Source organism: Oncorhynchus nerka, linkage group LG11, assembly GCF_034236695.1.
Source record: "Oncorhynchus nerka isolate Pitt River linkage group LG11, Oner_Uvic_2.0, whole genome shotgun sequence".
NCBI lineage: Eukaryota > Metazoa > Chordata > Actinopteri > Salmoniformes > Salmonidae > Oncorhynchus > Oncorhynchus nerka.
Window position 1 is genome coordinate 61,189,565 of NC_088406.1, and position 18,723 is coordinate 61,208,287.

The following is an 18,723-nucleotide window of genomic DNA, read 5'->3' on the forward strand; positions in this document are numbered from 1 at the left end:
CCTTCACAGGGTTTAGAATAGGTAAAGACACATTCACATATGAAGACAATGTTCCCTCCTGTCCTCTTCCCTTTCTGATATTCTGCATAGCACCAGGGACATGTGAAAGACGAGCCTGACTTCTCCCCTCTCTGGGCCCCAGGTGACTGAGCCCCAGCCTGAGGGAAGAAGTGCAACTGCCAACACCAGAGTCTGAAAGAATACATTCTAATAAGTATATCATATTAACATATTATGCAGATAAGACATCTTAATTATCTATGTTACCCAACTAATTCTGATTCTTCTGCCACAAGTTAAAGGGTGATTCTTCATGAACATTGTGGAACCACTACTGGCAGTAATGTACACACACACACACACACACAATAGTGGTGATAGGTCACTGAATGGGGAGTGTGTGTGTGTACAGCAGCACTGACAAGCTCCATCCTGCCTCTGTCAGCACCGTTGTCTTGTACCTTCTCCATTGACCACTGACAGACTGACAGACAGACAAAGATCTCCCGGTCCACACACAGACCTATTGTGACAGTGGGTTAAATGCTTCATCACAGACCCCAACACGCATGCAAACCACACACACACTCTTCTTCTCCCAGCCCACACATAGTCCTATTGTGACAGTAGGGCTAATCCTTCCTCACTGCCACAAACAGACTACTCCCAGTCATTGTCAACACACACACACACAACCACTGCCTCTCAGCACGCTGTTCAATCGAACATGCTCAGCTGGTACGAACAGGGTGCGTCCCAAATGACACCCTTATCCCTACTTAGTGCACTACTTTTGAGCAGGGTCCATGCGATTCAAATCCAATGTAGTGGACTATATAGGGAATACGGTGTCATGAGACTCATGCATAGACTAATTTCTCCGGGGGGGGTGTCCTATAACAGAGCCGATTTGGCTTTGGGTGACTTAGGTGGGTGCTTACAGGTTTTCAGAATAAGGTCTGAGCATGTAGTAGTAGTTCTAAACAACGATCCCTGCATCAATATTGCTAATGCAGAAGTGATTGAATCCAGCCCTCCACAAAAAGAGACTTTAAATACCCAGGCGAGTGTACCTCTCTCTCCCTTTGTGGTGTTCTCTTGTCTTACTACACAGCTAGCATTTGCTTCAGCTTGGCCAAACTAGGCTATAAAACTAGCTTTTAATGGTCTTATTTAGGCCTATTTGCCTAGCGGTCTGGGCTGGCACCTTTACTCAGGAAAGTACACACAGTACACCGCACCCAGCTGGGCCAGACTGGTTTGGGCTGAGGAGACCCTTACTGGATCTAGTTTCAACTGGTTTTAATGACTTGTGTGAAGTTGTGGGCACAATCGACATTGTGTGTGTGTATCTGATTTAGTTGGGCTGTGATATAGATCACACCCCTGTGCATTTCTACAACACTCCATGTGCAGAGGCCTTTTCTGTTTCCACTCTCCAGAACGCTCCCTCTAACGTCACAGTTTAATGACAACATTCTACTGTTTGAGGGAGAGGCTTCTTTCTCCAGCCCAAGGAGTCTGATCTCGAGGTGTGTCGCCACTCTTTCTAGGCCTGACAAATCACATATTGAGGTCTGGCATGAGAAGTGGTATATCGAGGTGACGGGTTCCAGGGCCTACATTCAGAAAGCATCTAGTAGGAGTGCTGATCTAGGATCAGGTTCCCCTGTCCATGTAGTCTTATTCATTATGATCTAAAAGGCAAAACTATCTGATCCTAGATCAGCACTCTCTGAGAAGCTTCAGGAATATGGGCCCAGAAGTGTACAAATCGTATATATGTGTCGACGCTCCCTCCTGTGGCAATGCCCGGCATGTTTTGGTTTGACATACCGACGTCTGTCATACTTGATGCGTTGCCATAACGGTACATACAAAACCCACTATCTCGAAGCTGTTGATGTTGTTTGGTTTTTCTGCCCTGCTAGTGCTAACAGCCCTGTTTCTCCCTCGTTCTGTCTCAATCTCTCCTCTCTCTCTCCTTAAACTTCAGCTACAGTGACTGTGGTTGTTTTGCTGCCTTGCTAACCCTGTCCCCCCACCGCCCATCTCTCTCCGTCTGTGTCAACAGATATGTGCGGTGTGCTTGGAGGAGTTCAAACAGAAAGACGAGCTGGGGATTTGCCCGTGCAAACACGCCTTTCACAGGAAGTAAGTACACCAGAGGCCCGGCTGATGCCCACACCCTGTACACAGAGCCTGTGGATGGAGCCTAGCCCAGTTAGGCCTAGCCCAGCTAAGCCTAGGCTGTCTTCCACTCAGCCCCAGTCTCACAATAACATTAAACAGTGTGGTTGAGCCCCATTTTACATAACCCAATCTAATAGCCACACCCTGTACACAGAGCCTGTGGATGGAGCCTAGCCCAGTTAGGCCTAGCCCAGCTAAGCCTAGGCTGTCTTCCACTCAGCCCCAGTCTCACAATAACATTAAACAGTGTGGTTGAGCCCCATTTTACATAACCCAATCTAATAGCCACACCCTGTACACAGAGCACCTTTCCCATCCAAACTGCGATTTCTAAAAGATCACCCAGTTGCAGGATAAGTTCTGTTGATGAGCATATATAGCTAAGCGGACCCAAAATGGTGCCTCCCGCCTCCTTGCACAAAGTTACATCCACACAGTGATTCCAGCTCGCCCAGTCTAATACACACACACACACACACACGCTGTATGCAGCCCTATTCGCACACAATAACAAGTTCCGTTGATGATGAGCATGTGGGTCCAACTAGACCCAGAATGGTACACAGAGCACCTTTCCCATCCTAACTGTGATTCCAACTCACTCATCCTAGTCTAATTCACACACCCACTGTACTCAGCCCAGTCGCACAATAACAATGATATTGGTCTGTTGTTGATAAGCATGAGGGGCAAAGTGGATCCAAAATGGTGGACGTCCTCCTCACACAGAGTGCTTACCGTCAACACAGTAAGTCCAGTGATTCCAACTCACTCAGCCCCAGTTGCACAATAACCGTAACTTCTGTTGAGGGGCAAAGTGGTCCCAATATTGTGGACCGGGCCCTTCCTCACACCAAGTCAAACATGTTATGATTCGGCTGCAGAAGTGATGGTCCCTTTACTGCCATTTCTTCACCGCTATCTAAAGGACCCGCCCAAGGTCTCTTAGTAGAGCAACCCAGCACACGGCAACAGAGTGAAAGACTGAAGAAATCCGTGAAAGTGGTGGGGGGGGGGTGAGATGAATGCAATGGAGAGAGATTATGAGGAAAGGAAACTACCGACCGAGAGCAAGTGAGAGGGAACACAATGCAGCGCTTGATGGATTGGAAGTCTCTGGTGGCCTGGGGCCAAATGAGTTTCCTCCCACCAGCATGACAATTTAAATTGGGCTGTTTGAGCCTCAGCCTAGTTTTTACTACGTGTCAGGAGCTGGGGCGAGGCCCACTCAATCACAACACACTGACTTGCCTGTCAACACACTCCGCTGTGTGTGTGTGTGGCCCTCTGGGACTGCAGAGAGAACTAGATGGCACTAGAGAGCAGAAGATGTATAAACCTCACAGGGGTTGAATGCACCCCTCTAGTAGGTGACCGTGGGAAGGAAGCACAGTCCCTCTCCCCCTTCACTCCTGTGTGTGAGTCCCTTCCCAACCCTGTAGGACCAGAGTGTACCAAAATAGAACTGCCAGCCCCACTGTCAATAATTAAGTAGCAACGAACACGCCACACCGCCCCCACTTACTTCTGACTGAGTCATGGGCAGAAGCTCTAGTTGTGCTTCCCAAATGGCACCCTATTCCCTCTTTAGTGCTCCATTCCCTGTTTAGGGGTGCATACATTTTGCACCCTATTCCCTATTTAGTGCACTATATCGTGCCATTCGGGACGCACACCCTAGTCTAGGCCCCATCAACCTACTGTACTGTCTCGCGCTGTAGTCTCGCTGTCCGATCCGTTAACAATGCATAGCGCAGAGCATCCTTATTCAGTAGGGCTGAACGTGTAGGGATGGTAGATGGCTGCAGATAGAAATGGAACACACAGAACAGGTAGACAGAACACACACATTCAATTTGTATTATACAGTTACCGAGCTATTTCTAGCTGCTATGCGGAACAGTCTGCCCTGTGGAATAAGCCCCCTGGTCTCCCAGTGCTAGCACTTTGTGAGCAGTCAGAAATAGAATAGCTGGATCGGTTGCAGCAGTCAAAGAGCTGTACTGAGAGGCCTAGTGTTTTAGAGAGACAACACTAGAAACACCCACACAGGTACACTCATAGTCTAGCCGATGTTAGTGTCACCCACATTTGCAAGTGATGACTTAAGCCTAAGGGTTAAGAGAGTTGGGTAAGTGACTGAAAGGTTGCTGGTTTGACTCCCTGAGCCGACTAGGTGAACAATCTGTCGATGTGCCCCTTGAGCAAGGCACTTAACCCTAATTGCTCATGTAATTCGCTCTGGATAAGAGTGTCTGCTAAATTACCTTAAAAATGAACAATCTTGTCTCTCTCCATCCCTCACCATCCTCTATCCCCCCCTCTCTCCCTGTTCTTCTCCCTCACTCCCCCACCCCTCTCTGTTCTCCCCCCCATTGGTCTCTCTCGCTCTACCAGGTGCCTCATTAAGTGGCTGGAGGTGAGGAAGGTGTGCCCGCTGTGCAACATGCCCGTCCTGCAGCTTGCCCAGCAGGCGGGCAACACCATCGACGTTACCGTCACCGTGCCCATACAGCAGCCCCTGCCAGGCATGGAAAACCTGGTGTAGCGCAGACTGCAGTGCGCGCGCACACACACACACACACACACACACACACACACACACACCTGTACAAGTACACATATACCTCGATCACACAGGCAGCGTCATTGCATTTTTGGTACACCAGAAGTACATTCATTTCCAATGGAACGCTGTGTTAGCCTTGCATCATCGGACGTATGCATCAAATTCTTTGCGTAGACGGCTTGACAGAGATGGTAGAAGAAGGTGAAGGTTGAACTTTTGTTGCACACATATCCAGATGATGCCGCGTACCATTTTGCGCAATGACGCTGAAGGGATGATCGAGGCGTTTTATATGTGATTAAGAGACTGGGCAGAAACACAACAGTGTTACGGTGCGGACAGAGACTCACGGTGACGAAGAAGTGAATCTGCTGCATCTCCTCTCATCTCTCTGCCTTGGTGGATTCCCATAAGGATTTTTTTGTAATAACGATTCTTTACTGACAATCTCTTTTTTTTTTTGGGACACAGCCGTGGTCACTATTCTGACCGTTTCACAACCAAAGCACTTTTCTGGGGACACCAGCGCGTGACGAGTAAGAGGCACGAAAACCAACAACTACAACATGTTGAAATGAAAATGGCGTCATCGTTTAGTTTTCTTTTTAACGACTAAACCTTAGTATTTTTTTTTTCTACAAGCACTTTAAAAATTGAACGCTTGTGAGGAGGTTGTAGTAGCAACAAGGTTATATTTTATTATTTCAATTAACTTTTTTGTGTGTGTACATACAGAGCCACGTGAGTTAATTTTTTAGTTGAGTGGATACTGTTTTTTTTGGGGGGGGGATATCTTAAAGGGACAGTAGCCTCCAAATGAATTAATGTCAGGATACTCATGGGAAGAATTCTGTGGCCTGATCCACCCTCTCTCACACACATACAGAAGTGGATATTGGAGGTGTGTGTGTGTGAGAGAGGGAAGGGAGGATCACTTCAGTACTTGGTGTGAATTAAGAGAGGATGGGTGTGAATGTGGGGTTGTGACCCGACTGATTCACCAGTGTGCATCGGACTCTGCGTCCCCTCTTGCATATGAAGGTTGTACAGTTTGTTACTCACTGCACACCTCAGTGTCAGCGTTCCCAAATGGCACCCTATTCTCTAAAAAGTGCACTATTTAAGTAATAGGGTGCCATTTGGGACACTACCTGTGTGTGTGTGTGTTACAAAAAGGTTATGTGGCCACTGTCACGGTCTGCATCTCATTTCAGAAAAAGCCAATAGTTACTATTCTGTTGGGGGGGGGAAATGTGAACTAATTGTTAAAACGCAACAATGCCGTGTTCGTATTCTCATTGAAAGATTTTTCACAATGAGGTTTTGAGGGTAGAATCAAAATAAAATAGTAGTATTCTCTAGTGTAAACATAGAGCCCCCCGTGTGTGTCCCACACACACAGACAGACACACACACACCCGACACAAACTGTGGAGGGGTCCTGGCCTCTGTCACGTCCTGTGGACTGGCGATCAGGAAGTAAGAGAAACCCAACACCCAGAGCCCATGGCACCCCTAGAGCCAACATCCAATCAGATGCCTCCGTTATTGTTACATAAGAGAAGACTGAGCCCCTCCCGAGCCCACAGTGCTCCCAAAGCATTACTCATTCAGCTTGTGGCAACGGAGCGCTATGAAAACGCATAGCTGGAAGATTCCTTTTTTGGTTTTATACAGTTAAAAATGCATTCCTCTCTTGCCGTCCTCGGGTTTGAGTTTGAATGACGTTTAGCCTGATGGTAGTCTAAAACAACTAGCCCAATCTACACACTACATAGTAAACTAGAGTACTTGATATAATGCCAATATGATTATATTCCATATTGTCTCCGATGTGATTAAGTCTAGAATCATATATTCTATACGCTAATCTTTACGAAACCTAGAACAAACACTGGTCCACTGAGGCAGTGGTGGTTCTTAAACTTTTCCAGCTCGAGAACCAAATTTAGAAATTGATCGTCCTCCCCTGACCCAAAATGTCCTCCAACAACCCAAATGAAGAATAAATAGTGCGTGATTATAGATGTTTTCCCACAACTCGCAACCCACCTGACATGCCCAGGGCCCCAACCCACACAGTAGTTTAAGAAACCCTGTGCTAAGGCATTGTTGCATTTTGACTGCTATACATGAAAGTATCAAACCAGACAAATTTGCTCAATTCATTTTATTTCCATTTTGTTTTTATCAAACTTTTGACACTATGATGGTAGTGAACACTACAGGGTGACACAGCACTGCCTTGGAGCGTGAAAGGCTTGGTGAAATCGATCAAGTTGTGACTCTACGCAAACTAGGCAGCAAACCTCATCTCTTGTTTGCTAGCCGTTACGGATGTAGCATGACATATGGCAGAAAGACGCATGGTCTTTTACTCAGCACTGAAAGAGCAGGACCACCCGCACTTTCACTTCCTTCTCAATTCAGTCAACGACTCAAAGCTGCTTCTGGGATTAGTAACTACTTAACGCTATTTAGCTTTAGCTTAGCGTTGAGCTAATTAGGCTATGGGAGATATAGGCTAATTATCTAGTTCAAATTCTGGCAGCACTCATATCGGTCAACACACATACGTACGTTTCCAGCAGATGTCATTGAGCTGGTATAGGTCCTGGTTAGCAGTCGTAGAGAACAGCAGGCTCATTCTAGCGCTTTCCCCAATCGCTCTCTCCACACTGGCGTTTTGTTCCCCGATATACACACGCACACTAACCCCTCTACCCTGGTGCTTTGTTGCATCACTGTAGTAAAAGTGCTGTGTGATATTTTGGAACAGAGGGGAAACGGTGTCCCATAGGTCAGGGGTCAGCTTGTGTCACTGGTCACAGACTAGATCTAGGTGATTGGTCATAATAATGGTGTTAAATTCAACTTTATTTATAAGAAAGGCTGGTCTGTCCTAACAGGGTCGATTCGGTTCTTCCCTCTTAAGTGGTTGTACCTTTTCAGGAACCCGGGCTATTTCAGTGTCCCGAGCATCAGGCCCAGCTCTAGAACCACTGCGCTTGTGTCTTCTTAGAATTCTAGGTGTTAAGAACACCAAGTCTATTTTAACTAAATGTTCTGTGTCCACTGGCTTTACCTTCGTACAACAACAGAGGGGAATGTTAGCCCAGCTAGCTGGTGAAAAGAATAGGAGGACATTATTTCTTGCCAATATCAGAAACAATGTCTCCCTCCCACTTCGCCCAATAATATCTATTGTATTTGAGGGAGGAGGATGACAATTGTGATTATTGTATATATTTTTTTTAACTTGTGCTTTACTTACTGTGTGTTCATTTTGGCTATTTGTTTGAAGAGACACCAGTCCGTGGTTGAATGTGGAATGAGAAAAACCATAACCTTTTTATTGAAGGCTCCCGGCGTTACTTGTATGTGCGGGTCGCTTCGGTACCTGTTGGCCTCTTCTTGGTTCTTCTTTGTGGCTACACACAAAAATGAGCTACACAGGATGCAATGGACGTGACACCCTTTCTGTATATAACTCAAATATAGGTATATAACACACATCTTTGTACAAAGAGACTTCAACTCTGATATTAATCTCAGAACTCCAAAGTTTGACTGGTCCGAAGTTTATCTTTTGACAACTAGCCCCAGCACTTTCTTATTCCCTTAAGACTCCGATATTGTTACAGACAGCCAACAAGAACACAGCAAGTCTTGACGCTTCGTCCTCTACTATGTGTGGTTGTCTCTGAATTGACGGTTTAGAGGGAGATTTAACGATAGGACTGGGTGGAGAGGAGACCGATAATGTGAAAAGCATGCGATGAAATGGCAGCTGCACTTGCAACCGATTTCACCATTTTGTAATTGTACATAGAGAGTAGTAGTGTTGGTAGGACGACATACTGCATAAACACTTTTTTACTGTAGAGGGGGTGTGCATTGTGCACCTGTTAGGTTCTAATTCAGAGTAAAAACACTCAACGGACACTGAAAGCTTAACCAAGTTTATTCTGCCGAGAGGCTCCATACAGCTGCATTCAGACAAACACATGTTTCCACCACCACACGTGTGTATATATATATATATATATTCTCCAATTTAGGCACTCCTCCTTTTCTCCAATCCTTACATCTTTTATGGTTTGACAGGAAGACGAAGTGATAGGGTAATAAACCATAATTTCTCCCTCAAGGGGATCTGATCTGACCCCCACCTTGATGCCTAATCCAAAGATCTTCACCCGTATCCCCTCTAGCAATCCTGTGACTTCTTCCCATCCACCTAGCACATTCCAAAGCCATCTGGATCCTACAGATAACCATTCACTTCTGATGTAAAACCCAGTCTCTAGGATAGCAATGTTCCAAGTTTAACCCAGAATCTAACACAACGAATAGTTGAGGATAATTCTTCCATTGAAAACACTGCATCTGAGCACTTATAACTGCCATTTACCCATCTGAGAATTGCAACAATTCCAGACATTTTGTAATGTCTTCTTTCAAATGAGAGTTGAAGGTCAGAAGAGAACTCATCTATTATACCCCATAATTTCTTCCTGTGTAACTCCCTAATCCTTCCCCCACTCTTCTCAGACCAGACATGGTTCTAGGTTCTCTCCTGGAAAGCATGTAGCCACGGTCAAGTGCCATAACAGCAGGCAGTTCGAGGCCCTTCTGCGAGAGGAAGGAATCATGTGTATATTCATAGTGAATAATCACCCATCATCTATGAGTTATTACTGCGGAAAGTACCAGGCCAAATCTATTTGAAAAACATTGGGATTTCGGACGGTTGATGAATTTAGTGATGACTCACCCCACCGTAACCTCCATTGATGTCAGCACTGTTCCAGAGAACGCCAGGCTATTGGGCTGTAATATTAAAGGACTATGATGTACTTGCTTCAATATCATGAATTACTGAGAGGAAAGTGAGGCTCTTTGTCAGCAACCAAAATGTGTAATAACGGGCCCCTTATCGCATATCCTTTCTATAAGGTGCTTTTATCTCAGAAAGTATACCCAGAGACAGGAACATCCCACTCCTTATTTCTTTCTGTTTCAATGGAAGCCAATGAACTAAGTAGACCAGACCAAGCTGCGATCACATTGGTGTCTATAGTAGAGCCACTCCCTTAAGTAGACATTTTTTCAATGGCAAGTGAAACACTTTTTTAAAATCAACCATCTGGCTGTTGGCAGCCATTTTGTGAGTCGGACCTCAAGGTCAACGCTGTGTAAATTGGCCGCTTGGGCCTCAATAACACATGTCACTGCCTCTCAATGTTGTGTATGGTGTCTATTTATTCAATGTATAGCTCTTGGGGTGTCCCCCACCCTCCCCCTTCTCTCCCTTCCTCAAGTACATCCACTGTCTCGCCCCTAACCCACTTTATCCAATCGCCACCACATTCTTCAATGGGTCAACCTACCCCACCCTGTGATAACCTCTCCCACCTTCTTACCCCAACCTCCTGCTTCATCCACCAGCCCACACTTTCTTCCCTTGATGGGTGAACCTACCCTCCATGGGTCTACCCATCCTACCCTGAGATAACATTGTTTATACAATTAAGAATTCTGCAGCAGAATATTTTTGGAGAAATTTGCTGTACAGTATTTGTAAGCTCTATTTTTGTATATTTAATTGACATTTTGGAGGAAAAAAATAATGAATGCATTTCTTTTGCTAATTCTGTTTTATTCATTAATAAAAATGTTGCATGTGACTGACTTGAACTGTAAATAAAATGACCACATTTTGGAAATAATGACAGCTTGCTATGCTTTATTAGTAAAGTTCCTTTTACATGGTTGTAGCAGCATCCTTAAAGGGGCAATATGGGATTCAAACAGCAGTAGGTCCCTGCCACATGTTTTGTAAACAGCTGAGGGTTGGGGCTGTTGAAATAGAACCACTCCAATCCCAGATTGCGACTTTTAACATTGTACTGCACAGGAAGGTATGTCAAATAGTTAGCCAGATCGCAATGATCCTGAACATGTGCTATTACGCCTGAGGGGTATACTAGGAAGGAAGCTATAATGAACTAAAATATATACCGTTTCAAAGATTTGAGTTACAGTTCACATAAGGAAATCAGTCAATTGAAATAAATAAATTAGGCCCAAATCTGTGGATTTCACATGACTGGGAATACAGATATGCAACTGTTGGTCACAACTTTTTTATTTTTTATTACAAAATGGGGTGTGGATCAGAACCAGTCAGTAGCTGGTGTGACCATTTGCCTTGTGCAGTGTGACATCTTCGCATAGACTTGTGGCATGTGGAATGTTGTCCCACTCCTCTTCAATGGCTGTGCAAAGTTGCTAGATATTGTCGGGAACTGGAACACGCTGTCGGAAGACGTCGATCCAGATCATCCCAAACATGCTCAATGGTGACATGCCTGAGTATGCAGGCCATGGAAGAACTGGGACATTTTCAGATTCCAGGAATCGTGTACAGATCCTTGTGACATGGGGCCTTACATTACCATGCTGAGATAAGAGGTGATGGCAGCAGATGAATGGCACAACAATGGGCCTCTGGATCTCGTCACGGTATCTATGTGCATTCAAATTGCCATCGATAAAATGCAATTGTGTTTATTGTCCATCGCTTATGCCTGTCCATACGATAACCCCACCGCCACCATGGGGCACTCTGTTCACAACATTGTCATCAGCAAACCGTTCGCCCACACGGCGCCATACACGTGGCCTGCGGTTGGACTTACTACCAAATTCTCTACAACAACCGAGGCAATTTATTTGTGCACAACATTTGAGAGAAATAAGCTTTTTGTGCATATGGAACATTTCTGGGATCTTATTCCAGCTCGTGAAACATGGGACCAACACTTTACATGTTCGTTCAGTGTAGATCTACTCTGGGTTTTCTACAGCTAGCCAGCTTCAGTTAACTTCAGGCTTCATCCGTACTACAACGGTGGATATTGCTTTCCTGCCTGCCGCTAACTAGCAGGTTTGTAATTGCGCATGCATGCCGCACGTGGATAGTCCAACACCGAACTCTTCATTGAGACAATGATGTAACATCAATCCATGGGCGAGTTATTGCAACATTTTCATTTGTGCCGAAATCAAAATGAAAGAAGACATGGCCGGCTGAACTTGCAAGATATGGTGTGAGAGGCTTTTCGAAGTGCAGCCTTTATTTTATTACTTCTCCCCATGCCGTCTTTGTACATTTTTCTCCCCAACCTTATCGATTTAAATAATTGTATTAAATCATACAAAAGTTTGACTGTGCATCAGTGGAGCTCATCTCAAGAACATGGAAGCGCCGTTCTTGGGGAGAGTAGTGGGGGCAGGAGCGAGAACTGCCACTGACCTGACACACCCACTCAACCAGGAGCACCAACTCTTACCATCGAGCCGCCGATACAGAGTCCATCTTTACAGATCCCAGAAATCATCCTTTCCCACCAGTCAGTGGAGGCTGCTGAGGGGAGGACGGCGTATAACAATGGCTGGAAAGGAGTCAATGGAATGGTTTCAACCACATGTTTGATACCATTCCATTGACTCCATTCCAGCCATTATTATGAGCCGTCCTCCCCTCAGCAGCCTCCACTGCCACCAGTATGAATCAATTGAATAAATAACTGCTCAACTCCTCCCAGAATTGACAAACGTCATTACAGACTGTATCCACATGTTATTGCTTGTGATTTATGGATGCATTTATGCACCTATTGGTGATGCTGTGCTGTTAAGATGCATGACACATTTCCAGAAAGGGACACAATAAAAGTTGTATTATTATTTAAATTTCAGATGCATCCTGTCATTACTAAATGTGAGTTTTAAAAAAGATAAACATTTGTGTTAAACTTCATTTGAGGAAGAAGGGGATGACTCAATCTATGCGAGAGGGTAAACGATCTGATTTCATTAGTCCTCAACTCACGACTCAGACACTTCAGAAGGATTCATTGCCATAGAAATTTACCTGGCTAAAAGGTGAGCCACTTTCATGGTACTGTTGAACTCAGTTGACCAAAGATGCCTCAAACTTGATTAGTAGTATTGAGCTCTGGTATGACATAATACCAATGGTGGAAATGTATTCAAGTGGCTAATCAAGACTCTTGGCTCGCACACTGCATCACTAGTTGCATAACACCAACTTTTACAGATGCAGACCCGCCCCAAACAAACAGAAACACTCCAAATGACATTGCTTAGTTTATAGCCGAACCTGACAGGTAAACGCATGGTGTGAGTATTCTGTCATCGGTGCTGTATCCTTCCTGTTACAGTAACAGACTTTAAAGTGGAGGGATGGTTTGTCTAATAGATGGAAACAAACCTGATAAGTTTACTCGGGCCGTTTACCATTGGACCATTTTTTTCCAGGTTCCTGTATGTGTCGGTGGGTGTTCTCTCTCTCTCTCTCGCGAGAGCATGCTTTTCCCGCGTGAGCTCACAGTTCCTCCATATTGGTCACGTTCCCCTGCCCAGACGTTGCATGCATCAACCAATAGTTGCGTGCCACGTCATCGACTACATTTACATTTAAGTCATTTAGCAGACGCTCTTATCCAGAGCGACTTACAAATTGGTGCTTTCACCTTATGACATCCAGTGGAACAGCCACTTTACAATAGTGCATCTAGGTCTTTTAAGGGGGGAGGGGGTGAGAAGGATTACTTTATCCTATCCTAGGTATATCGACTGACAGATTGCTGTAATATATGTGGTTAGCTGATACGTAAAATACCTTTCCTGGCGTTGTAAGATCTAGCAGGCATCAATGACGCCTGGGGGCAGAGGAATACGCCCAATATCTGGCATGCTCATGTGACAGAGGGGACAGTTGGCTCTGGTCTACTTATTGTCCCTTCCCGCTCAACCAGATTTTTTTGCCAGTGTGATATCTTGCCCCGGGGGCAATAAGTAGACCAGAGAAAATGAGTGGGGTGTCACACCTTCCTTACTTCAGAGCTCCATGGCAACAACAGGCCTCAGAGTGTCTGTACTGTTCCCGCTCAACATGCTTCGGCCAATCAGAGCGTCTGTACCGTTCCCTTCTCTGGTGTTGAGTGAAATTAAGGATTGGCTGGTTTAGATCATTCAAACTCAACTCTGGACCTCAAAGCCAGTTCCATTGCATTTTTTCAACGTTCCCCTCTAATTGGGGACTGTTTTAGACCTGGGACACCAGGTGTGTGCAATTAATTACCAGAACAGAAAACCAGCAGGCTCCAGACCTTGTAGGGTAAGAGTTGAAGGTATTTAGATTGAAGGTATTGAGTCTGAGAATCATGTTGTACAGGATAAACTGTGATTGACTAAGATTATCACGAGAAATCAGCCAAAATCGTCTTCTCTACTGGTTTGGGACAAACGCATCGTATCGAGCATCTCAGAGCAGGAGTAGCGATTTAGGATCAGTTTTGTACTTTCAATCACAAAAGTTACATAGACAGGGAAGACATGACTCTAGATCAGCACTGCTACTCTGAGACCCTTTATAAATACAGACCGATTAGGGTGTGAAGTGCCACCACTAACTTACTACCTGTTGAACTAAACAGGAGTTTGGTGCTTTGATTCGACAATTTATAAAGAATCCACAGACGTTTAATGTATGTTTTAAGGATATTGGTCCCAGAAAGTTAGCCTGGATAAACCAGACTGGACACGGCACTCACCATTGTGAATCCCATCTTTCAGTACGGTGTAAACAGGCTACCACGAAAGCGGCCTGCATCTGCGCTCTAACGCAGCCCACTCGGATTATTTGCCCAAAATGTTGGCAAAAGATCAGACTGGTCAAAAGACCAATAATTGGGCAAAATATCAGAATTGGGCTGCCTGTGTAGAACCACCCTAAGAGCTGTACCACTCTAAAGTGCTTTTAAAATGTAAGACAGATGTGAATCGGCCACGAGAGGAAATTAAAAGTAGTGCCTGGTTGGACGCCTTCAGTTTGCTGAAATAAAAAGGAAATTGCCTTGCCACTTTACACCTGTTTTCAGACCAATTTGTCCATGCCTGTTGAGTTTCTGTAATCACAGGCAAGTGAAAGCATCTCACCTCGAATTCACACTCCAAATATCCATATTCAGAACACGGTGACTCACACACACACCCCACACACGCATTCCAGTTAGCAAAATGACGTTGAAAATACATTTTTTTCTGACGTTGACAATCAAGGTTAATTTTCAGTTCTGAAATCAAATGAAAGGGATCTGGTTCAGCCAGCAGCTCATACGAGGCAAACGCAAAAACCCCAGAGAAATAAAAGTTATACAGTTAACCGCCTGAAGCAATGGAGGATGACAAATCACATATTATAAATGTGAATGTTTTGATTGGCTAATTGCCGGTAGCAATTCAGCCATGTTTACGTGCCGTGACATTGTACATAGCAGGGCGGTGGTGCTCACATTGGGCTCAGACGACATTGAATCATAAGATCTCCATATTGTGTAATGACAACTCAAATCTATGTCAACATTTCGTAATGAAACCAATGTGTTATCTGAAATGGTTCGAGGAAGAAAGGCTCCATTGTCAAAAGTATATGAATAGAGCCACAGGCTCTGTTGCTCAGTCCACTTTTACAGCAGTGGTATACAAGTAATACCCACATCTGGACTTGGTATATTCCACACACTCTGGTCAGCAGTGATGACTATCAATAGTAAATCCTGTTCCAGTGTTTGTCCATCCCAACTGTCACCCTATATAGTGTACAACTTTTGACCAGGGCTCTTATGTAGGTAATAGGGTGACATTTGGGACACATACTTGGCCTTCACTGGAGCCCTCTGGGCCACAAATCAAATAGTACGGCCATTCATGACTTCTCTGTACAGCTGGGGCAGAGCTGGTGTCCATTTGTCTTGTCACGTGATGGAGTTGGCACGTGTGTGTGTGTGTGTGTGTTTGTGTGTCAGTGGGTTGGTCTGAAAGGTGAAGAATATATCAAAAGCAGACCAGGGGCCACACATCACGTGCAACCTCTGCACCATGGGTGGGAGCCTAACGACCTTGACCGGTCTTCAGCAGTTGAGGGCCCCCTATGGGCCATGGTTAAAAGTAGTGAACTAAATAGGGAATAGGTGCCTTTGCCCTACTGACCAACTGGCCTCTCCCAGTCCATACTGTGTTGTTGTTTCCCTTTGCCCTACTGACCAACTGGCCTCTCCCAGTCCATACTGTGTTGTTGTTTCCCTTTGCCCTACTGACCAACTGGCCTCTCCCAGTCCATACTGTGTTGTTGTTTCCCTTTGCCCTACTGGCCAACTGGCCTCTCCCAGTCCATACTGTGTTGTTGTTTCCATTTGCCCTACTGACCAACTGGCCTCTCCCAGTCCATACTGTGTTGTTGTTTCCCTTTGCCCTACTGACCAACTGGCCTCTCCCAGTCCATACTGTGTTGTTGTTTCCCTTTGCCCTACTGGCCAACTGGCCTCTCCCAGTCCATACTGTGTTGTTGTTTCCCTTTGCCCTACTGACCAACTGGCCTCTCCCAGTCCATACTGTGTTGTTGTTTCCCTTTGCCCTACTGGCCAACTGGCCTCTCCCAGTCCATACTGTGTTGTTGTTTTCCTTTGCCCTACTGACCAACTGGCCTCTCCCAGTCCATACTGTGTTGTTGTTTCCCTTTGCCCTACTGAACAACTGGCCTCTCCCAGTCCATACTGTGTTGTTGTTTCCCTTTGCCCTACTGACCAACTGGCCTCTCCCAGTCCATACTGTGTTGTTGTTTCCCTTTGCCCTACTGACCAACTGGCCTCTCCCAGTCCATACTGTGTTGTTGTTTCCCTTTGCCCTACTGACCAACTGGCCTCTCCCAGTCCATACTGTGTTGTTGTTTCCCTTTGCCCTACTGACCTCTCCCAGTCCATACTGTGTTGTTGTTTCCCTTTGCCCTACTGACCAACTGGCCTCTCCCAGTCCATACTGTGTTGTTGTTTCCCTTTGCCCTACTGACCAACTGGCCTCTCCCAGTCCATACGGTGTTGTTGTTTCCCTTTGCCCTACTGACCAACTGGCCTCTCCCAGTCCATACGGTGTTGTTGTTTCCTTTGCCCTACTGACCAACTGGCCTCTCCCAGTCCATACGGTGTTGTTGTTTCCCTTTGCCCTACTGACCAACTGGCCTCTCCCAGTCCATACGGTGTTGTTGTTTCCCTTTGCCCTACTGACCAACTGGCCTCTCCCAGTCCATACGGTGTTGTTGTTTCCCTTTGCCCTACTGACCAACTGGCCTCTCCCAGTCCATACTGTGTTGTTGTTTCCCTTTGCCCTACTGACCAACTGGCCTCTTCCAGTCCATACTGTGTTGTTGTTTCCCTTTGCCCTACTGACCAACTGGCCTCTCCCAGTCCATACTGTGTTGTTGTTTCCCTTTGCCCTACTGACCAACTGGCCTCTCCCAGTCCATACTGTGTTGTTGTTTCCCTTTGCCCTACTGACCAACTGGCCTCTCCCAGTCCATACTGTGTTGTTGTTTCCCTTTGCCCTACTGACCAACTGGCCTCTCCCAGTCCATACGGTGTTGTTGTTTCCCTTTGCCCTACTGACCAACTGGCCTCTCCCAGTCCATACGGTGTTGTTGTTTCCCTTTGCCCTACTGACCAACTGGCCTCTCCCAGTCCATACGGTGTTGTTGTTTCCCTTTGCCCTACTGACCAACTGGCCTCTCCCAGTCCATACGGTGTTGTTGTTTCCCTTTGCCCTACTGACCAACTGGCCTCTCCCAGTCCATACTGTGTTGTTGTTTCCCTTTGCCCTACTGACCAACTGGCCTCTCCCAGTCCATACTGTGTTGTTGTTTCCCTTTGCCCTACTGACCTCTCCCAGTCCATACTGTGTTGTTGTTTCCCTTTGCCCTACTGACCAACTGGCCTCTCCCAGTCCATACTGTGTTGTTGTTTCCCTTTGCCCTACTGACCAACTGGCCTCTCCCAGTCCATACGGTGTTGTTGTTTCCCTTTGCCCTACTGACCAACTGGCCTCTCCCAGTCCATACGGTGTTGTTGTTTCCCTTTGCCCTACTGACCTCTCCCAGTCCATACTGTGTTGTTGTTTCCCTTTGCCCTACTGACCAACTGGCCTCTCCCAGTCCATACTGTGTTGTTGTTTCCCTTTGCCCTACTGACCAACTGGCCTCTCCCAGTCCATACTGTGTTGTTGTTTCCCTTTGCCCTACTGACCAACTGGCCTCTCCCAGTCCATACGGTGTTGTTGTTTCCCTTTGCCCTACTGACCAACTGGCCTCTCCCAGTCCATACTGTGTTGTTGTTTCCCTTTGCCCTACTGACCAACTGGCCTCTCCCAGTCCATACGGTGTTGTTGTTTCCCTTTGCCCTACTGACCAACTGGCCTCTCCCAGTCCATACTGTGTTGTTGTTTCCCTTTGCCCTACTGACCAACTGGCCTCTCCCAGTCCATACTGTGTTGTGTCTGCTCTGGATTGGCTGGAGAGGTGCGACGATAAGACTAATCAGCCGCTTGACTTCCACCTACTTTCCCCTGCAGTCAGAACCACAGAACCACAGAGTGCCGTGGTCTGGCTGAGTTGTCCTTCAGTTTATAGCCTTTGGTCCTGTCCAGAAACGACCCCTAGCGTAGACCAGGGGGATTCCCAGACGCTTTTTACCTCGTGACCCACCAATTGATGTGTCTGTTGAGTCGCGACCCAACGTGACGGTTGAGTGGTGAAAAAACATGGTCAGACCAAAGAATAAGTTGTTCATTTATTAATAATACACTCTTCTTCAAAACATGTAACTGAATGTAGATTAAAGTACGGGGTCTTAAGGAATTGACTGCATAATAACACAAATATTTGTAACAATGCACACAAAAAGGTCATCCCGTGACCCATCTGTTCCCCTGCCGCAATCCAAAAGTCGGTCCCGACCCACAGTTTGGGAACCACTGTCCTAGACTATGATGGAAGGATTGGACGGGTGTAAGTTGTGTGACACATAAATGATATCTAGCCG

At 45.9% G+C, this 18,723-nt stretch overlaps 1 protein-coding gene across 2 annotated transcripts in view; it reads left to right on the top strand.

Moving 5' to 3' along the window:
- LOC115137267 (RING finger protein 24-like) overlaps window positions 1–10,494 on the top strand; it is a 62,210-nt gene extending 51,716 nt beyond the window's left edge. For both annotated transcript variants that reach the window (XM_029673476.2, XM_029673475.2), the window contains exons 5-6: window positions 2,075–2,154; window positions 4,591–10,494. In XM_029673476.2, coding sequence (XP_029529336.1) covers window positions 2,075–2,154; window positions 4,591–4,741 — 231 coding nt within the window. In that variant the 3' untranslated portion in view covers window positions 4,742–10,494. The remainder of the gene's footprint in view (window positions 1–2,074; window positions 2,155–4,590) is intronic.
- The last annotated feature ends 8,229 nt before the right edge of the window (window positions 10,495–18,723 follow it).